Source organism: Brachyhypopomus gauderio, chromosome 19 (genome assembly GCF_052324685.1).
Source record: "Brachyhypopomus gauderio isolate BG-103 chromosome 19, BGAUD_0.2, whole genome shotgun sequence".
NCBI classification, from domain to species: Eukaryota; Metazoa; Chordata; class Actinopteri; order Gymnotiformes; family Hypopomidae; genus Brachyhypopomus; species Brachyhypopomus gauderio.
In genome coordinates, this window is record NC_135229.1 from 3,807,063 (window position 1) to 3,831,315 (window position 24,253).

The 24,253-nt window shown below is 40.4% G+C and overlaps 3 protein-coding genes across 15 annotated transcripts; all 3 read left to right on the forward strand.

Moving 5' to 3' along the window:
- On the forward strand, positions 1 to 6,254 carry LOC143483182 (uncharacterized). Of its 11 annotated transcripts, none has more exons than XR_013122428.1 (11): positions 1 to 78; positions 301 to 534; positions 1,236 to 1,544; positions 1,865 to 1,894; positions 2,572 to 2,593; positions 3,486 to 3,557; positions 3,783 to 3,843; positions 4,952 to 5,007; positions 5,117 to 5,188; positions 5,473 to 5,566; positions 5,879 to 6,254. XR_013122428.1 is itself a non-coding variant. In XM_076981983.1 (11 exons), exons 2-10 carry the CDS (start codon positions 474 to 476, stop codon positions 5,524 to 5,526), a joined length of 771 nt encoding a protein of 256 aa, XP_076838098.1. In that variant the 5' UTR covers positions 1 to 78; positions 301 to 473; the 3' UTR covers positions 5,527 to 5,566; positions 5,879 to 6,254. The 11 variants fall into 11 exon arrangements, 7 of the variants coding, with proteins under 7 accessions (XP_076838098.1, XP_076838096.1, XP_076838100.1 ...); XR_013122427.1 differs by having other exon boundaries at positions 5,904 to 6,254; XR_013122430.1 differs by having other exon boundaries at positions 5,476 to 5,566.
- A 7,108-nt stretch (positions 6,255 to 13,362) lies between these two features.
- LOC143482866 (uncharacterized) lies at positions 13,363 to 16,533 on the forward strand. 3 transcript variants are annotated; one of them, XR_013122311.1, is made up of 8 exons: positions 13,363 to 13,749; positions 14,146 to 14,217; positions 14,443 to 14,537; positions 15,021 to 15,076; positions 15,186 to 15,257; positions 15,550 to 15,640; positions 16,000 to 16,170; positions 16,276 to 16,533. XR_013122311.1 is itself a non-coding variant. In XM_076981437.1 (7 exons), exons 1-6 carry the CDS (start codon positions 14,001 to 14,003, stop codon positions 15,598 to 15,600), a joined length of 369 nt encoding a protein of 122 aa, XP_076837552.1. In that variant the 5' UTR covers positions 13,363 to 14,000; the 3' UTR covers positions 15,601 to 15,640; positions 16,000 to 16,533. The 3 variants fall into 3 exon arrangements, 2 of the variants coding, with proteins under 2 accessions (XP_076837552.1, XP_076837551.1); XM_076981437.1 differs by having other exon boundaries at positions 13,363 to 14,023; positions 16,000 to 16,533; XM_076981436.1 differs by having other exon boundaries at positions 16,000 to 16,533.
- A 2,122-nt stretch (positions 16,534 to 18,655) lies between these two features.
- LOC143483039 (polymeric immunoglobulin receptor-like) lies at positions 18,656 to 23,604 on the forward strand. The gene is made up of 4 exons (XM_076981716.1): positions 18,656 to 18,965; positions 19,082 to 19,390; positions 22,415 to 22,460; positions 22,903 to 23,604. Exons 1-4 carry the CDS (start codon positions 18,656 to 18,658, stop codon positions 22,934 to 22,936), a joined length of 699 nt encoding a protein of 232 aa, XP_076837831.1. The 3' UTR covers positions 22,937 to 23,604.
- The last annotated feature ends 649 nt before the right edge of the window (positions 23,605 to 24,253 follow it).

Genomic DNA, 24,253 nt, shown 5'->3' on the forward strand with positions numbered 1-24,253 from the left:
CCTGCAGCAACTGTTACATGTGCTGTTCCTCTCTCATGGATTCTGTCGTTCTCTTTGTGTTTCTCCTCTGCATCTCAGGTAAGATCAGTGCTGGTTCACTCATATGAACCACCTGTGTGGTCTTCAGTTTCATGGGTGTAACTGGTCCTTTATTAGCTGACCTATTTCAGAGTGCAGTGTGGCTCCAGACATCTCTGAACTGATCTTCACTTTAACATTGGACATAAATCCTACCTCATCAGTACTGAGATACAGACACTGAAAAGCAGTGTGTGTGTGTGTGTGTGTGTGTGTCTGCAGACCTGGAGAGCATGAGGATGCTGAAGCACGTTTTGAGTGTCTTCATTAGTGAATAAGCAGAAGAGAGAGATGTAAAAATGTGAGAAAAACAAGCATATGACTCAGACCAAGTGTCTCTCACCCAGTGCAGGAAATGTATCATTTGGTCATTTGTGCCCTGCACGAAGTGTTACATGTGCTGTTACTCTCTCATGGATTCTATCGTTCTCTTTGTGTCTCTCCTCTGTATCTCAGGTAAGATCAGCGCTGGTTCACTCCTATGAACCACCTGTGTGGTCTTCAGTTTCATGGGTGTAACTGGTCCTTTATTAGCTGACCTATTTCAGAGTGCAGTGCGGCTCCAGACATTTCTGAACTGATCTTCAATTTTAACATTGGACATACATCCTACCTGCTCAGTACTGAGATACAGATAGTGATCTTTGTAAAGCAGTGTGTGTGTGTGTGTGTGTGTGTGTGTGTGTGTGTGTGTGTGTGTGTGTGTGTGTGTGTCTGCAGACTCAGAGTGCATGAGGACGCTGAAGCACGTTACTGTAAAAAATGGAGATTCTGTCACTATTCCATGTTTTTATGATGACTCCTATAAATCAAACAACAAATTCTGGTGTCATGGATACTATTGGTCCTCTTGCACCATAGTAGCTTATGGCAACACACATGGAAGCATATCAGTTATTGATCATCCAACCCACAATATGTTTACTGTGGAACTGAACAGACTGAACACTGATCACTCTGGATGGTTCTGGTGTGCTGCTGAAATTGGTGATAAATATAAACTGGATGATAAGGATTATTTGTATCTGACAGTTAGTACAGGTAAGAAATCCCTCTGTATTAGATATAGACTTGCTGACTGTTTGTAAGGCTTCTATCATATGTTTCTTATGGTGGAGGACATGTTTACACTGCTGTATTTATATGTGTTTGTTCAGCTCCTGCGGTGTCTGTGTTGGGGAGCAGAGTGAGTGGAGAGGAGGGGAGCAGCGTCAGTGTCCAGTGTCTCTACAGTGCTGCATATCAGAATAAACAGAAGCAGTGGTGCAGATCTACAGACTGGAGCTGCTACACAGTGGGGAGGACTTACACATCCCAGAATTCAACAGTACAGATCAGTGATGATGGGAAAACATCCTTCAAGGTGGAGATGAGTGGACTGAAGAAGAGTGATGCTGGCTGGTACTGGTGCTCTGTTGGAGATGTACAGGTTCCTGTTCACCTCACAGTCACTGATGCACTCACAGGTATGTTTGCATGTACCTTTGTGTTTTATTTGTGTTTTAAATGGTGAAACTATATGTCGATGAACATGTAAAATATGATAGTACTGACTAGAGACAGAATAACTAATCCTGTGTCTCTGGTGTGATACTAGATTTGGTCCCAGTGTAGAAGAGTAGAAGTGAGTCAGTTTGACTCTTTCATATTTGGTCTCTTGTGTCCTGAATGCAACATTTTCAGTATAGAGAACAGAGGTATCAACCACAGCTCATCATGCTGAAAAATGTTCTCACTGATACCAGAATGTGTCTGAAAGATTAAGTTGTTCATTCTTTCCTCATAGTGACAACAACTGTGACAAGGACACCTGACAGTAAGTAAACCAGCACCAGAGAGACCAATACACACACCAGTCCAGGTACCAGAACAGATAGTGTTATGCCCACAGGAACAAGGTGTTTGATGTCATCAACTAAACTGGTTAGGTTGGATAACAGACTTACATTTTACGAACCGCTAAACACAACCGTCATCGCATTTTTCATTTGACGAAGCAGCACAAAGCTTCCTCTGCTATCGTCAGTTTGCTGTTTACACCTAATTCTACAGTGGTTCTTAAAACACTGAATGTGACAATACCATTTACTGTACCAAAAGCCTTCAACTGGGGGGGGGGTATGAGAGATGCACTGAGAAGTGCATTTATTTAGAATTTTGCCACTGCAGTTATTATACTGTAAAATACATGTAAGCACTGTAAGGACCACACATGTAAAAGGTATTTCTAATACTGGCATGTTGCAGTATTTTCTGGACTTTCTAAAACTATTGACATGTAAGCAGTGCTGTATCACAAGTTGTGTTAGAAATCATCAGGTGGTCAAAATTGACCTTCTCTCATTTTTAGATTTTAGACACAGCTCCATCACACTGGACACTTCTGGTAGCAGCAGATGTGCTAATTCACTTAAATGAGAATTTTACTCTTTTGGATGATTATAAAATTAATTTGTTAATTCTGTTCTACTTTAATGACATCTGTGACTGCAGTTTCCAGCAGTAAGGACAGCATGTAAGTTTAATCATCACTTTCCTATATTGTACTGAAGAAAACTACTGAGGTCCATCACATGGCATCTGTAAATTGTGAATATTGGGCCTGAATCAGAGTGGAACTTCTGTGTTATACGTTGCAACTGATGCGTTTATTAAGGTGGTAGTTTATAGTCCAAATGTACATTAATGTCACGTAGGGCAACGCCCCCTCTCGTAGCTGTCACTCTGTGTTCCCTCATGTCTGTGTTCCCTGCCTGTTTGTCCCGCCCTGCTCGTTTATTTTGATGATTCCTCGTTTGTTACCATGCCCCTGTGTCATTGTCATCACCTGTCCCTAGTTTGGTTCTATGTATATAAGTCCCGTCATTCCCCAGTCGTGTCATCCGTGATTTTGTCTATCCAGTTGTTCATGCTGTTGGTTGTGCTTCCCTGTTCGCTGTTTGGTCCCGCTTGTGAGTTTGCTTAGTGTTTACCGTCATCCGTGTTCGTCTGCCTGTTCTGTGTTTCCCCGTTGGTTTAGGTCCCTGTCTGATTATGCCCGTTATCCTTTCTTGTTCTGGCTGCCCTCCCGGTTTGACCCATGCCTGTCCGTTTAACGTTGGTTTTGGTATTCCCATGAATAAATCTCGCTCTCCTCCGCGTTTGTGTCCGTCTCCTCGCTCCGTGGCGCGAGCCACGTTACAATTAATTTCTTGATCCCTGTATAATATGCTTTTCCTTTGTTGCTCACTCCATATTTTTTATACTTTTCTACAAATATTACATGAATTTCTTCAGTCTAAAACAGTGAGTATGTTTTGTCAGTTCTGAGTTCATTTTAGTTTTCTGGTTAACAACCTCACACTTTCTTGTCTACTATCTGGTTAACACCATAACACCATATTTTTTCTTTCTTTTTTTGGACAAAGTGTCACATTTTCTTCTACAGCTAGAACTTCCAGGAATACAACTGAAAACAAAGAACAAACCCAGGAGAACAAGTAACTGACGATTCATTGCTGATCACTTCTACAAATTTTCCCAGTGTCCATTACAGTATACATTTTCTGATGTCTCAAAACACATCGATGACCAGATAAATGTACTGCCCATCACTGGTTACACTCCACAGTGATGTAAAACGCAGGATAAATACTCTCTATTTACTCTACTCTGACTCATTTAGTAAGAAATGACTTGTGCCAACAAATATGTCCTTTCTACAGGGAAAGGAAAACAATCATTTGGAGTCTGATGGGGGTGGGACTTCTGCTGCTGACCGTTCTGGTTTGTAGCATCTGTATGTCAAAGAGGAAGTGTAGTAAGTGTCCATGACGTGGGTAAGACCTAAAGACATTTGAAGCTATTGCTATTAAAAACATTTTAAAACATTCTGAAAGGCAGTGTTGATTTTAATTATGGTACTTAAGTACTCTTATCACTTCACTGTAAACACAAACACTGCACTGGTCAGTCATGGGACACATACAGGATGGTTGCGAGAGTTTGTAAGAGTGTTGCTTAAGGGCGTACTCACACTAGGCTCTGTGATCCGGGCCCGGGCACGGTTGCCTGCCGAAGCACGGTTCGTTTGGCTAGTGTGAGCGCTCCAACCGTGCCCGGGCCCGGATCAGTTAAACGTGCTCGGGCCCGCTTGAAGAGGTGGGCCAGGGCACGATTCATGTGGACTCGGGCACGGTTCGCTTCTAGTGTGAGCGCTATCCGTGCCCGGGCCCGCTTGGTGCCTCGTGTGATTGGTTCATTTCGCTGGAACTCAAACATGACATCAGTGATGCGACGCTCACGTTAAACAGTCATAGCGGCAAAGCGATTAGCAGACAATCGTTATGTTAAATTATCGATAAATCTGTGCTTGCACCGTGTTTCTGCACTCCCAAAACGACTCCAAAAATACAATAAAAAGAGAATCGTGAACTCCATAGTGTTGTGCGAGCGCGCTTTTTTTCCAAATAAAGCGGCGTTGTGATGACGTAAGCGTGCTCGGGCCGGGTTGCTGAAGCGAGTGTGAGTGCAGGCCAGAGGGGGAGTGGGGAGGGGGGATAACCGGGCCCCAGCACGGAACCAGCAAACCGTGCCTAGTGTGAGTACGCCCTAAGTGTCAGTGTCTCTACTATAGTAGACTGGACTGTAATTGAAAATGTCCAGCAAAGCAAATGTCCTTTGGTCAAAACTGACCACTAACACCTTCAATGCAAATTATTTGTGTCAAACTAAGCAACAGAGGGGGTGTAGTGTCTAGTTTCACTTACAAACACCAACTCCAAAATTGATAAATAGTCATCAATAAATGTTTCTAATAATGTGTCTGGGGAGTGTAGTTTAACTGGCTATTAACTAACTGACATTATCTAACTATCACTTCAATCACATCCAGAAGTATCAAGGTCAGCCGGCTCTGCACAGGCAGACACACACACTGCAGCCGCCACGGTTAGTACTGAAATTCATGTGTGATCCCTGTCATTGTACTGATTAGCTGAAAAACAGGAAGTTCTGAATTCCTTCTTAAAATGCTTAAAATGCTCTCCTGCTCCTTCAGTCTGATGATACGATGCTGTACAGTTCAATTGGTTTCAAGTCAAAGAAGTCAAAACAAAGGAGCTTGGAGAAGGTCTGAATATTCTGAAATGTAATCATTAACACAAACATATCAATATTGTTGTCATTGTTGTTGTTTTCTCCTTGTTTAGAGGGTCTGATGAGATGCATCATTATTTGTTTGTGTGATAGCTAACAGTACAGTATAAACTGGCTTTAGTTGTTTGTAAGAATGACGTATTGAGCTTCACTGATAAATCCATGTTATGTGTCTTGGAGATGTCGTGGAGCTTTAAATAAGACTTTGAAGATGAAGACTTTGGCTGACCTTCATCCTTAATCTCTCCCCTGTTCCAGCAGCCTCTAGATGCTCATGATGACATCATCTACAGTTCTGTTGCTAACCGTTAAATCTCGTGTGTTGGTCCTATCATTCCTCACCAAGCGGACAGTAAGTCCTTCATCTGAAGAACTTCCCCAGTAATGTTATTTAATTTCCAATTATTACATCATTTTAATTTAAACACTTTGGGGATCTGTAGGGTATCAGATTTGTTGTCAAAATACTAAAACTGTTTTATAAGGCAGATATAGACGTGAATATAAGAGAGCAGGACAGTTATGGGGTGTAGTTCTTTTACCCTCCTGCTTCCTAAATTTTTAACACCCATCACATGACCTGACGGGGGGCGGGGCCTTAGTGATACTGCACAGTGGATTCAATGACTTCAGTGACTTTAGCAGGCCTGTGAACTTTATTTAGGAGATCCTCATTTGAATCTTTCCAGCAAAGCATTACTGCTGGAATATCAACATAATGATGAATATGACTGACAACTGTGGACTGACATCAACTTACAAAAAAATCTCAAGAAGTCCCTCAGGATCTCACACAGTTCTAAGCCTGCAGTAGTAGTCAGTGTGCCCAAGCTGACATCTCACTGTCTTCACACCTTTAATCTCTTAATTAAACGCTGCATCGTTTGCCTCTCTACTTGTTATAATTGAATGAGTAATCACATATTAATTATATAAATCAAATTAGTAATAAAATTGATTACTTACATAAATTGTTAACATTATTGATGCCTTTGTTTAAAAACATGTTTGTAATTAAAGGTTGTAAGCTTTGGTCAATAAAAAAGATGGCATATATTGAACTTTTGAAACCACGTTTTTCACGTATTTCATGACTCATGAGTCCAAAACATGTAGGCCATTTGCACAATATAGTGAGAGATTGCACAAACTTGGTAATTCATCTGTCTGCAGAGGGTTAAACATTGATGAATGAGAGAAAAATAGAGCTTGAGAAGAAACTCAGGCACTTCTCATCCAGTGCTATAGGGCAGGTGCTTGTGCACCACTAGGCGTCTCTGTGGAACCGGTGGATGTCTGTCATGCTCAGAGACCGTAAACTGTCACAGCCATGTGTCTGTGTTAACTAAACTGAAGGATTATAATTGATTTGGTATGGAGTAAATTTTAACCTACCTACCTCCTCATACAATGCAGGATTACAATAGAGGAGGTAGAGTGAGGGGAGGAGACTTTAAAGCAGAAGTGAAAGGGCGGGGCTTCCCAAGATAACTGGCCAGCACATAAAGGTTGAACTAAAAGGAGAATTTTGTGTAAAACACCGCGAGTGTTTAAACAGAGTAAAACACTGCGAGTGTTTAAACAGGCACATAGATTACATAAGAAATGTAATCTAGCCTATCTGTTACACAGTACTGCATACATGTGAATATACTGTAGTGTTTAATACGTTTACTTTTGTACATGTGAACTGTGCTGAAGTTTTCCAATCTTTACAAACATTTCACACATTATAGGGTGGCCAACTCTCACGCATTGAGCGTGAGACACATGCATTTGACTGTCTTCACACGCTCTCATGCCACACATCCTATTTCTCAAGCCGAAAATAAATCTAGTTTATTTACCTCTGATCCATATCTATGATTCAATGAGTTACTAGTTCACTCTGGTGCCAACCACTGGCGATCGAGCGATCGCGATATAATACTTAATTTGTTTTCAATTTACACCCCGTCCATCAACAACTTACGTCCCCCCCACCCGCAACAACTTACGAATGCCAGCCCCCACAACCCACCCCCCTCAACAACTTACGTTCACCACCCCCTCCAGGTTCAAATCTCACTCCAAGTGATCTTGAAAAGTTGGCAAGGCCTTTTAAAGCTGATTAAAACACACCATTCCATTACAGTCTAGCTACAGTCAGGAATGTCTCCTCATCTACAGAATACACACCCTTTATGTTGTTTCTTCTTGTTGTTTTGGTATCAGAAAGCTGTGGGTCATATGTGTGATAACGCAGGTGGAGGAGAAGTAAATGTTCCTTGAGGAACACACAACTGAATCCTGTCTGCTCTCCTTATAGGAGACATTTATGTAGCGATTGAGATTACTAAACATCCTTGATAGAAACAAGAACAGATATGGTTCTGCTGTGCTCTGAGTTGGGGCACTGTGGAGCGAAGAGGTGGACACAAACACAGAGAAAAGCGAAGTTTAGCTAAGGGCAATTCAAACTCTGGGTCATAAAGATTGGCTAAGGTCAAATCCATTAATGCGTTACACAACTTACAAGCACAAACAAGGCTGCAACACAAGACAATGAACAGCACAGACTACATGGAAACTAGGGTTTAAATTCAAGACACACCAAGGAAAACCAACAAGACACACTTGGGAATGTTAATGAGGGGCGGAGTTAGACAACAAAGAGATAACGGAAAAACACTGAGACCAGACTGAGAACAGAGGTGGAGCCATGCATGAGGGGGTTAAAAGCAAAACATAATATTCATATTCCCATGGTTCTTTAGGTTGTAACGCGAGAGACACTGGACTGTCTGACAATAACAAACCCATGTGAGTGCAACAAACCCAAATTATTATTATGTGTGAACTTGCTGAAGAGAACGAAGAAGATGCTCATGAAGCAAAACTTTGTTACTACAGGCTATGCTGAGTTGTGTGTAATTAAACATTACAGCTCTGTGATTTTAACTTTTACAGGGCTGAATAAAAAAATCTGCCAATTTGTTTTTTGACTGAAGATAAGGTTCACAGGAAGTGATGCGTTGTGGGCGTCTCAGCAGTTTGGCCTATTGTGATTTATCGATGACTTGTTTTATGTTTCAGAAATTTTGTGGAGTTCTGCATTTCACACAACTGAACTGCCTCTGATGTATGATTCGTGTGGACTAAGATTGGTGATAATCTTGTGGTGATGAGATTGTGGCTCATTTTGTTGGCTTCTTCAAACGTAATGAAATTTTTGTACCAAGTTTGTACCAAGAAATGAATCTTCAATCACCTTCAGCTGTTCATTCCTGGTCTAACTGCATTGCCCTGTAGATAACTCAACTCTGTCCCCTTGTATTAAGTTATACATTATTGCATTGCATTGTATTGTATAAAATTGTTTTCCTGTTTTCACTCCTGTAACCCATTTCTGGGTCTAGACACCCTGGACATACCATGAAACATTCTAAAACCAACAGAGAATCGTCTCACATTTCTGGGTTATGGGGCAGTAATGTTTTCAGTTTTTAGCAATGTCTTCTTCAATGTGCTTGTCCAGTAGGACAAGTGTGTAGGCCTACTAAGAAATGCATCTTCAATCACCTTCCACTGGTCTAACTACATTGCGCTGTACATACCTCAACTATATCCCCATGTATTAAGTTGTATATTATTGTTGTATTAAGAAAAGTTCCTGTTTTCACTGTTGTGAGGTGTATTTTCTTCTTTAGCAATGACGTGAGGGTGAATAAATTATTTGCAGACACTGTCTCAGTTATCAATAAAAAGTTTATTACAAAAAAAGAACAGCATCAAATCAAGCACCCAGGTCTTGCTTGAGGGAGGTCTCTGGCCAATATGAATCTTCCTCTCTAAAACAGTTCAAAGCAGATACCCTATCCATGTAACTCTATAACCATCCAGCACATTTGTCTGTTCATGTTAATCAATGCACAAGCTAAAAATGACAACCTAAAGAAGGACATTGGAATGGTTGACCCTAACATGCCACAGGTCACCATGCCGCCTTCTCTCCCTTAGTAATCCACATGTAAGCATGTTTAGGTAACCCACTATAATCACCTAAATAACTACATACAATACTGCATAGGCCAAAGACACCACAGTTGAAAATCTGTTCTAGGTCTAGACACCCTGGACAGACTTTGAAAAATTAATTAATGGTCTCACTTCCCTTGTCTGATGGTAATGTTTTCTGTTCTACTTACTAGGGTGAATGGGGTGTTTTTACATTTTAAAAAGGACGAAGACTTTGATTTTCTATCATATCACTGCATACTGTAATTGTACCAGGACAGCAGGACTGTCAGTATCATCAGGGGTGTGTCACGTTACGGTCCCCGAACCCTCCCTTTGGGGCGTGTGTTAACGTCGTCTGCGTCTACTCGTCTGCGTCAGTGTATCACCGTGGGTGCGGGTGTGTCTTGTGATTATCCGTCTCACCTGTGGCTCGTCTCGTCATCACGTGGGGTTTATGTGGTCTGTCTATTTAATGTGCGTTCGCGCAGTGTCTTGTGCTCGTCGTTGTCTGAGTCTTACGTGTCACTATATGTCGTGAGTGTTTTTGGTGCACTGTCTGCGCTATTTGTGAGACAAATAAACGTAACGTCTGTCACGCAAAGGATATTCTGTCTCGTCCTTCATCTCTGCAACAGCCGTTACAGGGTGAAGCACCCAGACAGACTGAACCCTGCTGGATACACTAGGAGGACACGACCTCCTAGATGGACCCAGATGTAGATGAGAGGAGAGAGGAGGGACAAACGAGGAACATGATTCAAAATGAAACAGTTGGGGTCAAGGGTCACATGCAGCTCTACCTGCTACACTGTGAAAATGAGGGAATCCTGTAAGATGTAGAAAGTGTGGGGAGTGATGGTGGAGATGTGGGTGGATGAATGGAGCTGCAGACACACCCAACCAGATGGGATGAGTTTACTGCTGAATCTGTGTTGCATCAGAACATGAAACAATGACCATCAATCCACAGAGGAGACAGCACACAAGGGACAACAGTCACTCACAGAACAAATGACAAACACCACAGGAAAATGTCAAACTTAATATTATGAGTTACCAGCAAGTTTAGGGCATGTTACAAACACCAAGACGTCATAAAGATTAATTAGATTCTTTTGAGCAGGGAAAACTTAACTTTGCAATAGAATGAATTAATTGATTTTTCACAAGGAAAAAAAATCCGCAAAACATGTGTTGAGAATTATAATTAGAGATTAAACCAAACCTGGACACTTTGGTCCTACCAAAGTTACAAACCTTCCATGTGAATATCATAGAACTCATATTTACAAGAACTGAATAAATAAATTCTATGGCAGTGCTAATTTGTGGATCATTGTTTTTAATTCATAGAAGGACAAGAATCAGTGATGTTATTTGTGGTGCTACTTTAGTCAAACACGCAAGCTTCACTTCCTTATACTGTTGTGCATTTAATCTGTCAAATTACACATGGTGATTTTGGACATTGCAGAAGAGGTGTGATAGTGCACATTAAAGAGTTGTCTCCTACATTAGAGGAAGTGAAAGACACGGCCAGTACTGAGAGGAGGAGAGAGGAGTAACACACACCTGCTGTGAAAGACTGATGAGCTGAACCTGTACTGATACTCCCAGTTCTTCCAGTACTGATTGAAACATGCATGCTTTATGCATTCATAGATAAAAGCAAGTCCGGGTATAACCAAGTTGACAGAGTGATTGTAAATATTCTCCATGATCAGATTTTATGACCCAATAAATAGTTTTGTACAATATGTGTACAACCCAATAATCCAAACAACCATGTGCTTGGCAAAGAATGAGATCAACATAGTCTTTACTGTACTGACTAAAGAACCACATGTGTGAGTCAGATTAGCATTCTGGGTATGGTGATCATGTGATGTGATTAGTTTGCTGTGCATTCTGGGAACTGTGAATGTCCATATTCGGTGGTTCAGAGGACTGTGTGACCGTCTCATTGGACAGCCAGCATCTCGTCTTTAGGCCACAACGCTTCATTTGCAGCGTGTCTGAAGTAGAGCAGTGTGAGGCACTCTGGGAAAACCTCCTCCTGCAGGTTACAGCCTCACTCTGCAATCGTACCCATATTAGACTGACAACCAGCACCACTGTGTCCAGTAAAGACATGTGGTTACACTGGCAATCACACACCACCCAACATAATTCACACACAGTACACAACAGAACTGTTACACGTCTTTCACAGTCCTGTTGGTCTTCCATTAAAAAACGTAAAAACACTTGTGTATGTGTGAAAAAAGAACATGACTCAGACCAAGTGTGTGTGTTTAAAAAAAATACATTAAAAAAAGACCAAGTGTGTGTACCCCGACGCAGGAAGTGTGTTTGTCATTTGTGACCTGCAGCAACTGTTACATGTGCTGTTACTCTCTCATGGATTCTGTCGTTCTCTTTGTGTTCCTCCTCTGTATCTCAGGTAAGATCAGCGCTGGTTCACTCCTATGAACCACCTGTGTGGTCTTCAGTTTCATGGGTGTAACTGGTCCTTTATTAGCTGACCTATTTCAGAGTGCAGTGTGGCTCCAAACATCTCTGAACTGATCTTCACTTTAAAATTGGTCATAAATCCTACCTCATCAGTACTGAGATACAGACAGTGATCTTTGTAAAGCAGTGTGTGTGTGTGTGTGTGTGTGTGTGTGTGTGTGTGTGTGTGTGTGTGTGCGTGTCTGCAGACTCAGAGTGCATGAGGACGCTGAAGCACGTTGCTGTAAAAAGTGGAGATTCTGTCACTATTCCATGTTTTTATGATGACTCCTATAAATCAAACAAGAAATTCTGGTGTCATGGATACTATTGGTCCTCTTGCACCATAGTAGCTTATGCAAACACACATGGAAGCATATCAATTATTGATCATCCAACCCACAATATGTTTACTGTGGAACTGAACAGACTGAACACTGATCACTCTGGATGGTACTGGTGTGCTGCTGAAATTGGTGATAAATATAAACTGGATGACATGGATTATTTGTATCTGACAGTTAGTGCAGGTAAGAAATCTCTCTGTATTAGATATAGACTTGCTGACTGTTTGTAAGGCTTCTATCAGATGTTTCTTATGATGGAGGTCATGTTTACACTGCTGTATTTATATGTGTTTGTTCAGCTCCTGCGGTGTCTGTGTTGGGGAGCAGAGTGAGTGGAGAGGAGGGGAGCAGCGTCAGTGTCCAGTGCCTCTACAGTGCTGCATATCAGAATAAACAGAAGCAGTGGTGCAGATCTACAGACTGGAGCTGCTACACAGTGGAGAGGACTCACACATCCCAGAATTCAGCAGTACAAATCAGTGATGATGGGAAAACATCTTTCAAGGTGGAGATGACTGGACTGAAGAAGAGTGATACTGGCTGGTACTGGTGCTCTGTTGGAGATGTACAGGTTCCTGTTAACGTCACAGTCACTGATGCACTCACAGGTATGTTTACATGTACCTTTGTGTTTTAATGAAGTGATTAAATGGTGAAAATATATGCAGATGAACATTTAAAACATGACCGCACTGACTAGAGACAGAATAACTAATCCTGTGACAGTAGTGTAATACCAGATTTTGTCTAGTAGGAAAGTGAGTAGAAGTGAGTCAGTTTGACTCTTTCATATTTGGTCTCTTGTGTCCTGAATGCAACATTTTCAGTATGGAGAACAGAGGTATCAACCAGAGCTCATCATGCTGAAAAATGTTCTCACTGATACCAGAATGTGTCTGAAAGATTAAGTTGTTCATTCTCTCCTCATAGTGACAACTGTGACAATGACACCTGACAGTAAGTAAACCAGTCCACACACCACTCCAGGTACCAGAACAGATAGTGTTATGCCCACAGGAACAAGGTATTTGATGTCATCAACTAAACTGGTTAGGTTGGATAACTATTACTACACTATCCATATACACTATTACACAGACTTACATTTTACGAACCACTAAACACAACCGTCATCGCATTTTTCATTTGACGAAGCAGCACAAAGCTTCCTCTGCTATCGTCAGTTTGCTGTTTACATGTCACACTTAATTCTGTTCTTCTGTGGTTCTTAAAAGACTGAATGTGAAAATACCATTTACTGTACCAAAAGCCTTCAACTGGGGGGGGGGGGGGGGGGGGTTATGAGAGATACACTGAGAAGTGCATTTATTTAGAATTTTGACACTGCAGTTATTATACTATGAAATACATGTAAGCACTGTAAGGACCACAAATGTAAAAGGTCTTTCTAATACTGGCATGTTGCAGTAATTTCTGGTCTCTCTAAAACTATTGACATGTAAGCAGTGCTGTATTACAAGTTGTGTTAGAAATCATCAGGTGGTCAAAATTGACCTTCTCTCATTTTTAGATTTTGAACACACCTCCCTCACACTGGACACTTCTGGTAGCAGCAGATGAGCTAATTAATTTAAATGAGAATTTTACTCTTTTGGATGATTATAAAATTAATTTGTTAATCCTGTTCTACTTTAATGACATCTGTGACTGCAGTTTCCAGCAGTAAGGACAGCATGTAAGTTTAATCATCACTTTCCTATATTGTACTGAAGAAAACTACTGAGGTCCATCACATGGCATCTGTTAATTGTGAATATGGTGCCTGACTCAGAGTGGAACTGCTGTGTTATACGTTGCATCTGATGCGTTTATTAAGGTGGTAGTTTATAGTCCAAATGTACATTAATTACTTGATCCCCGTATAATATGCTTTTCCTCTGTTGCTCACTCCATATTTTTTATACTTTTCTACAAATATAAATTTACATGAATTTCTTCAGTCTAAAACAGTGAGTATGTTTTGTCAGTTCTGAGTTCATTTTAGTTTTGTGGTTAACAACCTCACACTTTCTTGTCTACTATCTGGTTAACACCATAACACCGTATTTTTTCTTTCTTTTTTTGGACAAAGTGTCACATTTTCCTCTACAGCTAGACCTCACATGAATACAACTGAAAACAAAGAACAAACCCAGGAGAACAAGTAACTGACGATTCATTGCTGATCACTTCTACAAATCTTTCCAGTGTCCATTACAGTATACATTTTCTGATGTCTCAAAACACATCGATGACCAGATAAATGTACTGCCCATCACTGGTTACACTCCACAGTGATGTAAAACGCAGGATAAATACTCTCTATTTACTCTACTCTGACTCATTTAGTAAGAAATGACTTGTGCCAACAAATATGTCCTTTCTACAGGGAAAGGAAAACAATCATTTGGAGTCTGATGGGGGTGGGACTTCTGCTGCTGACCGTTCTGGTTTGTAGCATCTGTATGTCAAAGAGGAAGTGTAGTAAGTGTCCTTGACGTGGGTAAGACCTAAAGACATTCGAAGCTATTGCTATTAAAAACACTTCAAAACATCCTGAAAGGCAGCGTTGATTTTAATTATTGTACTTAAGTACTCGTATCACTTCACTGTAAACACAAACACTGCACTGGTCAGTCATGGGACACATACAGGATGGTTGCAAGAGTTTGTAAGAGTGTTGTTTAAGTGTCAGTGTCTCTACTATAGTAGACTGGACTGTAATTGAAAATGTCCAGCAAAGCAAATGTCCTTTGGTCAACACTGACCACTAACACCTTCAATGCAAATTATTTGTGTCAAACTAAGCAACAGAACGGGTGTAGTGTCTAGTTTCACTTACAAACACCAACTCCAAAATTGATAAATACTCATCAATAAATGTTTCTAATAAAGTGTCTGGGGAGTGTAGTTTAACTGGCTATTAACTAACTGACATTATCTAACTATCACTTCAATCACATCCAGAAGTACCAAGGTCAGCCGGCTCTGCAGAGACAGACACACACACTGCAGCCTCCACGGTTAGTACTGAACTTCATGTGTGATCCCAGTCATTGTACTGATTAGCTGAAAAACAGGAATTTCTGAATTCCTTCTTAAAATGCTTAAAATGCTCTCCTGCTCTTTCAGTCTGATGATACGGTGCTGTACAGTTCAATTAGTTTCAAGTCAAAGAAGTCAAAACAAAGGAGCTTGGAGAAGGTCTGATTATTCTGAAACAATCATTAACACAAACATATCAATATTATTATTGTTGTTGTTGATGTTTCCTTGATTAGAGGGTCTGATGAGATGCATCATTTTTTGTTTGTGTGTGAGAGCTTACAGTACAGTATAAACTGGCTTTAGTTGTTTGTAAGAATGACGTATAAAGCTTCACTTATAAATCCATGTTAAGTATCTTGGAGATGTTGTGGAGCTTTTAATAACCAGCAGTTGTGCTGATGAAGACTTTGGCTGACCTTCATCTTTCACCTCTCCCCTGTTCCAACAGCCTCCAGATGCTCATGATGACATCATCTACAGTTCTGTTGCTAACCATTAAAATTTGTGTGTTGGTCCTATCATTGCTCACCAAGCGGACAGTAAGTACTTTCATTTAACAAAATCATTTGATTTTATCCTTCATCTGAACAACTTCTCCAGTAATTTAGGTTCATTTCCAATTATTACATCATTTTAATTTAAACACTTTGGGGATCTGTAGGGTATCAGATTTGTTGTCAAAATACTAAAACTGTTTTATAAGGCAGATATAGACGTGAATATAAGAGAGCAGGACAGTTATGGGGTGTAGTTCTTTTACCCCCCTGCTTTCAAAATGTTTAACATGACCTGACAGGGGGCGGGGCCTTAGTGATACTGCACAATGGATTCAGTGACTTCAGTGACTTTAGCTGGCCTGTGAACTTGACTTAGGAGATTGTCATTTGAATCTTTCCAGCAAAGCATTACTGCTGGAAAATCCACTTAATGATGAATGACTGACAACCGTGGAATGACATCAACTTACAAAAAATCTCAAGAAGTCCCTCAGGATCTCACACAGTTCCAGGCCTGCAGTAGTAGTCAGTGTGCCTAAGTTGACATCTCACTGTCACCTGAATCCCGCCAGGTCTCATACACCAATCACGTCCCCTTCCAACTCCAGTCCACAATCACCAGTTCACTCATTATTATTTACACCTGTGTCTCATTTCAAACTGTTTAAACCCCAAAGGGTCCTGAGTTCAGTGTTTCACATTGATGGTCTGAGACGCCTCCTCACTGATGAGAGTCCAGTGTGTCTCCCCTCTGCTGTAATCACACCTCCTTTACTCTCTTAATTAATTAAACGCTGCATTGTTTTTCTCTCTCTATTCATTTTTGTTGTAATTGAATTAGGAATTACTATTAATTAATGATATAACTTGTTAACATTATTGATGTGTTTGTTTTAGGTATAAAACATGTTTGTAATTTGTTTGAAGATTTTGTTTTGTCCAAAGCTTTGGTTAATAAAAATGATTATATGTATTAAACTTCTGAATCTTCAGAAACTACTAAAACCTCAGTGCACATTTTCACAGCAGTACATTGTGCACATGGCATTGTGGCACAGAAAACAGCCAGAGAGACATTCAGAAAAATTACAGAACTAAACATAAACCTTCAGTTTAATATCAAATGTGATAAAACAGCCTCAGACAAAAGCAGAAATGAAAGAAGCATAGAAGATATACAGGACAGGAACAAGAATCCCTTCAACATGAAGCATTGGTTTACTGAGTACTGTAGTTCAGTAAACTGCTAACTAATGCATCATCTGTTTCTCCATCTAAAGCATGGAGCTGTCATGTTTGTGTGGGTTTCAGTAGTTGGAGCAATATTGGTATTTCTGGTTAGCAGTGTAACCTGCACTCCAGGAATTTTGTCAAGGATGTTGTGACAGGGGCATATGCATTACATAATGGAATGTGACATTTCTAAAACATTTTAAGTTTGATGCAACAACAGTGAGTTAAAACGATAGGATGGTGATTTCCATGCAGAGGATGAATGAGAAGTTAATTGCTTTTGTACATTTTCCCAGGTCGACCTAGGGCCAGGTTAGGCAGATCTCTCACAGATCTCATCAAGGGTTGTGCTTTCATATATCTCTGAAGGGCCTTCAGTGCTTGTTCTCTGCAAACCCAGTAGGTATCTGACAGCCTCATAAGTTCCACAGTGTGTCCTCGTGTATTCAGTCACTGCTGTAATCTAACTAAAGCAGCATGACGCTTTGGGGAGACACTGCAAAAGGCATCCAGCTTCTCCACGAGGTTGAAGAAGGTTACATAGTATCAACACTGACCAGAGACAGAATAACAAAAATGGAGTGTGTGATAATGGGGTCGCTGCAATTGCCACAGTTTCTGCCACAGTGTGATCTTGGGACGAATGATTTCATTCGTCTTCGTCGGATGTGAGTGTATGTAATATGTGCTGATGTGCTGATGCTTGTTGCTCGTCTTTGTTGAGTCTATTCGTCTGCGTTTTGTGTTTGCGTGTTAAACGACGATATTGGAACTGATCTCTCGTCTCGGCATCCTGCTTCACTCACACTCGATACAGTTAATGGGCCATGGGCAGTCATGTCCTGGTGGTAGGGAACTGGTCTTGTGACTGGAGGGTCGTGGTTTCGATTCCCAGACCTGAGGCCATGACTGAGGTGCCCTTGAGCAAGGCACCTAACCCCAACTGCTCCTCGGGTGCCGGGTTAGGGCTGCCCACCGCTCTGGGCACGTGTGCACCACAGCCCCCTAGTAATCACTAGTGTGTGTGTGTGTGTGTGGGTGTGTGTGTGTGTGTGTTCTAACTGCACAGATGGGTAAAAAGTGGAGGACAAATTTCGATTGCGGTGAAAAATCACAATTGACAAAATATGGCACATTTACATTTATTTTTTACATTTTACATTTAAACTACTGAGATACATAAACAAGGACAGCTGAAAAGAAATTCATGTCACCAACATTAACCTGAACAAAGCATCAGCAAGAGAAGGATACACGAGGAAATAAATAACAAAACTAGAAACACCTGAAATCAATAAAAGACAGTGAGGAGATAAACCCGAGGCATGAAAAAAGGAATGAGGTACTTAGAAAAACAAATAATGACCTGACTGGCAGGTGGAGGCGGGACCAGACATGATAACGAGAGAGCAAAAAATGTGAGAAAAATGATGTGAACAAAAAGCACATGACCAAGTGTCTGACGCAGGAAGTGTGTTTGTCATTTGTGTCCTGCAGCAACTGTTACATGTGCTGTTACTCTCTCATGGATTCTGTCTTTCTCTTTGTGTTTCTCCTCTGCATCTCAGGTAAGATCAGTGCTGGTTCACTCCTATGAACCACCTGTGTGGTCTTCAGTTTCATGGGTGTAACTGGTCCTTTATTAGCTGACCTATTTCAGAGTGCAGTGTGGCTCCAGACAGCTCTGAACTGATCGTCACTTTAACATTGGACATAAATCCTACCTGCTCAGTACTGAGATACAGACAGTGATATTTGTAAAGCTGTGTGTGTGTGTGTGTGTGTGTGTGCATGCGTGCGTGTGTATCTGCAGACTCAGAGTGCATGAGGACGCTGAAACATGTTGCTGTAAAAAGTGGAGATTCTGTCACTATTCCATGTTTTTATGATGAATCCTATAAATCAAACAAGAAATACTGGTGTCATGGATACTATTGGTCCTCTTGCACCATAGTAGCTTATACAAACACACGTGGAAGCACATCAGTTATTGATCATCCAACCCACAATATGTTTACTGTGGAACTGAACAGACTGAACACTGATCACTCTGGATGGTACTGGTGTGCTGCTGAAATTGGTGATGAAAATAATCCGGATGATAAGGATTATTTGTATCTGACAGTTAGTGCAGGTAAGAAATCTCTCTGTATTAGATATTGACTTGCTGACTGTTTGTAAGGCTTCTATCAGATGTTTCTTATGGTGGAGGACATGTTTACACTGCTGTATTTATATGTGTTTGTTCAGCTCCTAGGGTGTCAGTGAACAGGAGCAGAGTGAGTGGAGAGGACGGGAGCAGCGTCAGTGTCCAGTGTCTCCACAGTGCTGCATTTTGGAATAAACAGAAGCAGTGGTGTAGATCTACAGACTGGAGCTGCTACACAGTGGGGAGGACTTACACATCCCAGAATTCAGCAGTGTGGATCAGGGATGATGGGAACACATCCTTCACGGTGGAGATGACTGGACTGAAGAAGAGTGATTCTGGCTGGTACTGGTGCTCTGTTGGAGATGTACAGGTTCCTGTTCACCTCACAGTCACAGATTTACTCACAGGTATGTTTGCATGTACTGTTTATGTAATTAATTAAATGGGAAAATGATGTCAGGGAACCTTTACGACATCACAACAGTGCCTAGAGACAAAACAACAACTTTTTATGGAGAACAGACGTAGCAACCAGACCACATCTTACTGAAAAATGTTCTCTATTCTGATACCAGAATGTGTCTGAAAGATGAAGTTGTTCATTCTTTCCTTATAGTGATAATAGCTGTGAAAATGACACCTGACAATAGAAAATCCAGCATCAGAAATATCAATCCACACACCACTCCAGGTACCAGAACAGATAGTGTTGTGACCATAATCACACAGTGTTTGATATTACTGTGTTGATTTGAGATTTCATGCATCAAGCTGCTTAATCTCTCCTCATACTGACAGAGGCACCTGACAGGGAGAGCCAGCATCAGAGAGACCATTCCTGTACACCAACACATACTGATCTTACAATGGGAACATTCTTACAAACTTCACTTTCTCATGGATACGAAGTTCACCTCTGACCACGACTTTGCAGTATTACAGCAGTATTATGTCTAAATATCTAGTTAGGACAAAACTAGAGTGCTCAATGAACTAAGTTAAAATCACTGTAACTCCGGAATATCATCTGTAGTGTTTTTATGCGTGTGCAAACGAGGGTACTCTGAATTCGGCACAACAGGTTCGTTTAAAAAAATTCTCCGTCGTGCCTGCTGCTTGCATGTGTTAAATGAAAATGAGTACTTTCTTCTTTGATTTACAACTATGTCCTACCACCTGATTAACTTTCTGTTCCACCCCAGACGGGTGAAGAAACATCTGCAGAAAAGCCACACCTCATTATAAGTCGCATGGTTCAAAGCGTGAGGGAATAAGTAGCCGTTTATAATCTGGAAAATACGGGTAGCAATCGCGGGGGCTCCGCTGTGGCGGGTCGAGGTCGCGTTCCGCTCTTCAGCTCTGTTTGCAGGGTTCATCCACCTTTACAAGGTGGAATTCAAGCACATGTACGACACTTTCAAGGTCCATTTTCAATATTGTCCAGCACCTTCAGCTTAATTAAGTTAAGCACGTAGTCGTCTGTAACTGCACCAGCCTCAATTTGTCCAATTAGACTGTTTATTTCCTCTTTTATTCTGTCGTGAAAAGACATTTCTGCTGCTTTCAAGTCCAACTATGAGTGATTGCTTCTGACTGGAGTCTAAGCCCCGCCCCAAATGCAGGCGAGCGTTCCTATTGGACAGTGATTAGATTTCATACTGGCACGATTACAGCTTCGCAGACACACAGTGGAATACAATGACATTCAGTCGATTGCATTTCAAGGTGGCTTCTGGCACGAATTCAGCGTTTCTTTCTTTAAATACAAATCCACACACACTGGAGCTTTTACTTTTCATTGTGGCATGTTTTCATCACATCAGTGTTTAAATCAATCTCGTGATCATTACATTTAAAGGAGACATTTATGTCAGAAATACCGTACGGTGAAAAGCAATACCTCGGTGCAGTGATTACATTTCGAGCTGTATTATATTCAATTCTGGCACAAATTCAGCATTTTGGTTTTGAATGGTAATTCTTGTGTATTGTTTTTCAATAAAGAGATAAAGTGCATTGAAACGTAATGTAATAGTGCCTTTGCATTTCATTGTGGCACGTATTCTGCATGTTTGTATGGAAAAGCAATGCATTTTGTGGATTGCATTTCCATTTTTGTCTAGTAGCGATTACATTTCGATTTGGCATGGAATCTTTTCCATACACATGTGGGTTTTACTCTAATTTGCTGTTTGTGTTCTGCAGTGACACAGTCAGAGAATCTTATTAACAAGAAAACCAGCATCAGAAAGACGACTCCACAGACCACTCCAAATACAATCAATATTTATTTATCTATAATTTATGTAGCCAGGTAATGTTTTTTTCTGCTATGTTCGATATCTATTACTACAACAACCATGTTAACTATTTCAATGACTTATTTTAAACACAAATGTCATCACATTTCTAATTTGAGAAGGCAGCACAAAGCTTCCTGTGTCATCGTCAATTTGCTGTTTACATGTAACACTTGATTCTACAGTTGATCCTAAAACACTGAATGTGAAAATACCATTTACAATGAGCACAGTTTGAACACAGGAAAAGGCTACAGGGATGTGATTACAGTGATTCACTGAGTAGAATGAGATTTATTATGGGCAAGTCCAGTATCATAGTCAGATACCAGTATAGAATGGTCCAGGGTCAATTTGCCAACATGTATAACAGGCAGAGACACATTGAACAAAACATATAACAAACAAGCTTACAAAAACACAATCTAAAGATAACAGAAACAAACAATGAACATACCACGAAGGCTGTAAGACTGAGCTATGGACAATGACCAGTAAGGAACAAAGGATATATATTCACAAGACTAACGAGGAACTAGACTGTGTTCCTAAGATCACTTTGCTTATTTCTTTTCTCACTGTGGTGACAACTGTGAATTAAATTCCTGAAAATTGTCAAAACCTACATGAGGGAGACCATTTCACATAAGATTTTCAGCATGCTTTCAGACCAAACAATGCAAAAAAAAGTAGTTGTAGTAGTGTAAAGTAGTTGAATTGGTGCTCCAGAGGTTAAATCTATAAGTTTCCCAATCTTTACAAACATTTCACACATTACCAGGCTTTCTAAAGCTATTAAAACACACCATTCCATTACAGTCTAGCTGCAGTCAGTAATGTCTCCTCATCTCCTACAGAATACACACCTTTATGTTGTTTCTTCTTGTTGTTTTGGTATCATAAAGCTGTGGGTCATACAAGTGCTATCGCAGGTGGAGGAGAAGTAAATGTTGCTTGAGGAACACATGACTGAATCCTGTCTGCTCTCCATATAGGAGACATTTATGTAATGACTGAGATTACTGAACAGCCCTCATAGAAACAGTGCAGGAACAGATATGGTTCAGCTGTGTTCTGAGTTCTGATGGGGTTAAAGCAAAACACAATATTAATTTTCCCATTATTCTTTAGGTTGTAACGCGAGAGACACTGGACTGTCTGACAATGACAAACCCACGTGAGTGCAACAAACCCAAATTATTTTTATGTCAAAACTTTGTTACTGCAGGTTATGCTGAGTTGTGTGTAATTAAACATTACAGTGATGGTGGAAGCTCTGTCATTTTAGTAGTTGTCTGACTGTTTACAAAGAGTTTTTTATTTAAAAAACTATTAGCTTCATAGCTGTTGAGGGAAAGTGAGTGTCAGATATCCAAGCGCTTCATCTGAGTGTGTGTTCCATCCCAATTCCTCCTGCTGCCTTGTCCTTGTCTTTGAAACGTATAAACACATCATGTCCAAAAACAGACTTGAACAAATATAACTCTGACAGGGCTGAATCTTAATAATCTGCCATTTTGTGTTTTTACTCAAGATAAGGTGCACAGGAAGTGATGCGTTGTGGACGTCTCAGCAGTTCGGCCCATTGTGATTCATCGATGATTTGTTTTATGTTTCAGAGATGTCGTGGAGTTCTGCATTTCACACAACTGAGCCACTGATGTACGATTCTTGTGGCTGAAGATTGGTGATAATCTTGTGGTGATAAGATTGTTGCCCATTCTGTTGGCATCTTAAATCAAGATTAAATTTTTTGTACCAAGTGTGTACCATGAAATGCATCTTCAAGCACCTTCAGCTGTTTATTCCTGGTCTAACTACAGTGTCTTGTAGATAACAAAACTTTATCCCTTCATATTAAGTTGAAAATTATTGTTGTATTAAGAAAAGCTCCTGTTTTTGCTATTGTAATCCTTTTCTGTGTCTAGTCACCCTGGACAGACTACAAAATATTATAAAACTAATCATTTTAATGAGATAATGGTCTCAGTTCTCTTTTCTGACAATCTGTTCTTCATATATTTCAACACTGTCATGTTTTTTGTTCTACTTACTATAGTGAATGTGAACATGTGCTATATGAATACATCTTCATTATCATTGCTGATGCTGTTTTTTTTGCCCACCTCCACCCCCCCCATCTTTGGAGGACAACTTTGTTTTTATGTACGGATCAAATGATAACAATTATGTATAATATGCGTAGTAATATGTGTAGTTTTGATCTGCATTGTTAAAAAGGCCTCGTTCCCATTTGGCTATCGGAAGGGAGATTGAGTCATCAAATTTTAACAATAATTTATACATTTTTGATAATAATTTAGGAGTACAAAGATTAAAAAATTCAGTTGATTGTGATTAAATCTCTCTTGAATGATGGATTTCAATTGTTGATATTCAAGAAATCTACTGTTGTTTATTCCTGAATTGTGACAAAGTTTCTGTGACGGGCAGGGTGAGCGAAACAAAAAGGAAGCGATCACGCCAAGTCTCAGGGAAAAAGGATGGTTTAATAGAAAAAGTGCGCAAACCAAAAACCCGTGACGTAGATCCAAATTAAGGATATAATGACCAGCGGTCAACTGGTACAAAGACAAGACATATACAGACAAACAAACGACCCTCAGGTGAAACGGATAGCGGGCTCCGCCCACCTGAGGGACAAACACAACAACCGGACAACTTCCGCTGTGGATGAATGCGACCAGTAGGGGGCCCGCCATACCGTGACAGTTTCCATCTTTAATACAATTTTTTATTGCCTTATCATGTCATGATGTGAAATGTAGTTTCACTTTCTTATTCTGACAAATGTCTGGATTGTACCAAATGGGTGTTAGTTTGTATAGGATAAGTGGGGACTGAGTTAATTTTAGAAATTCCCACCAGGCTGTCAAGCATTTTGATGTTTGAATCTAAGGACTTAAACCAAGCAACAGAGGGTTTATTTATATGTGGTGTTTTTATGCT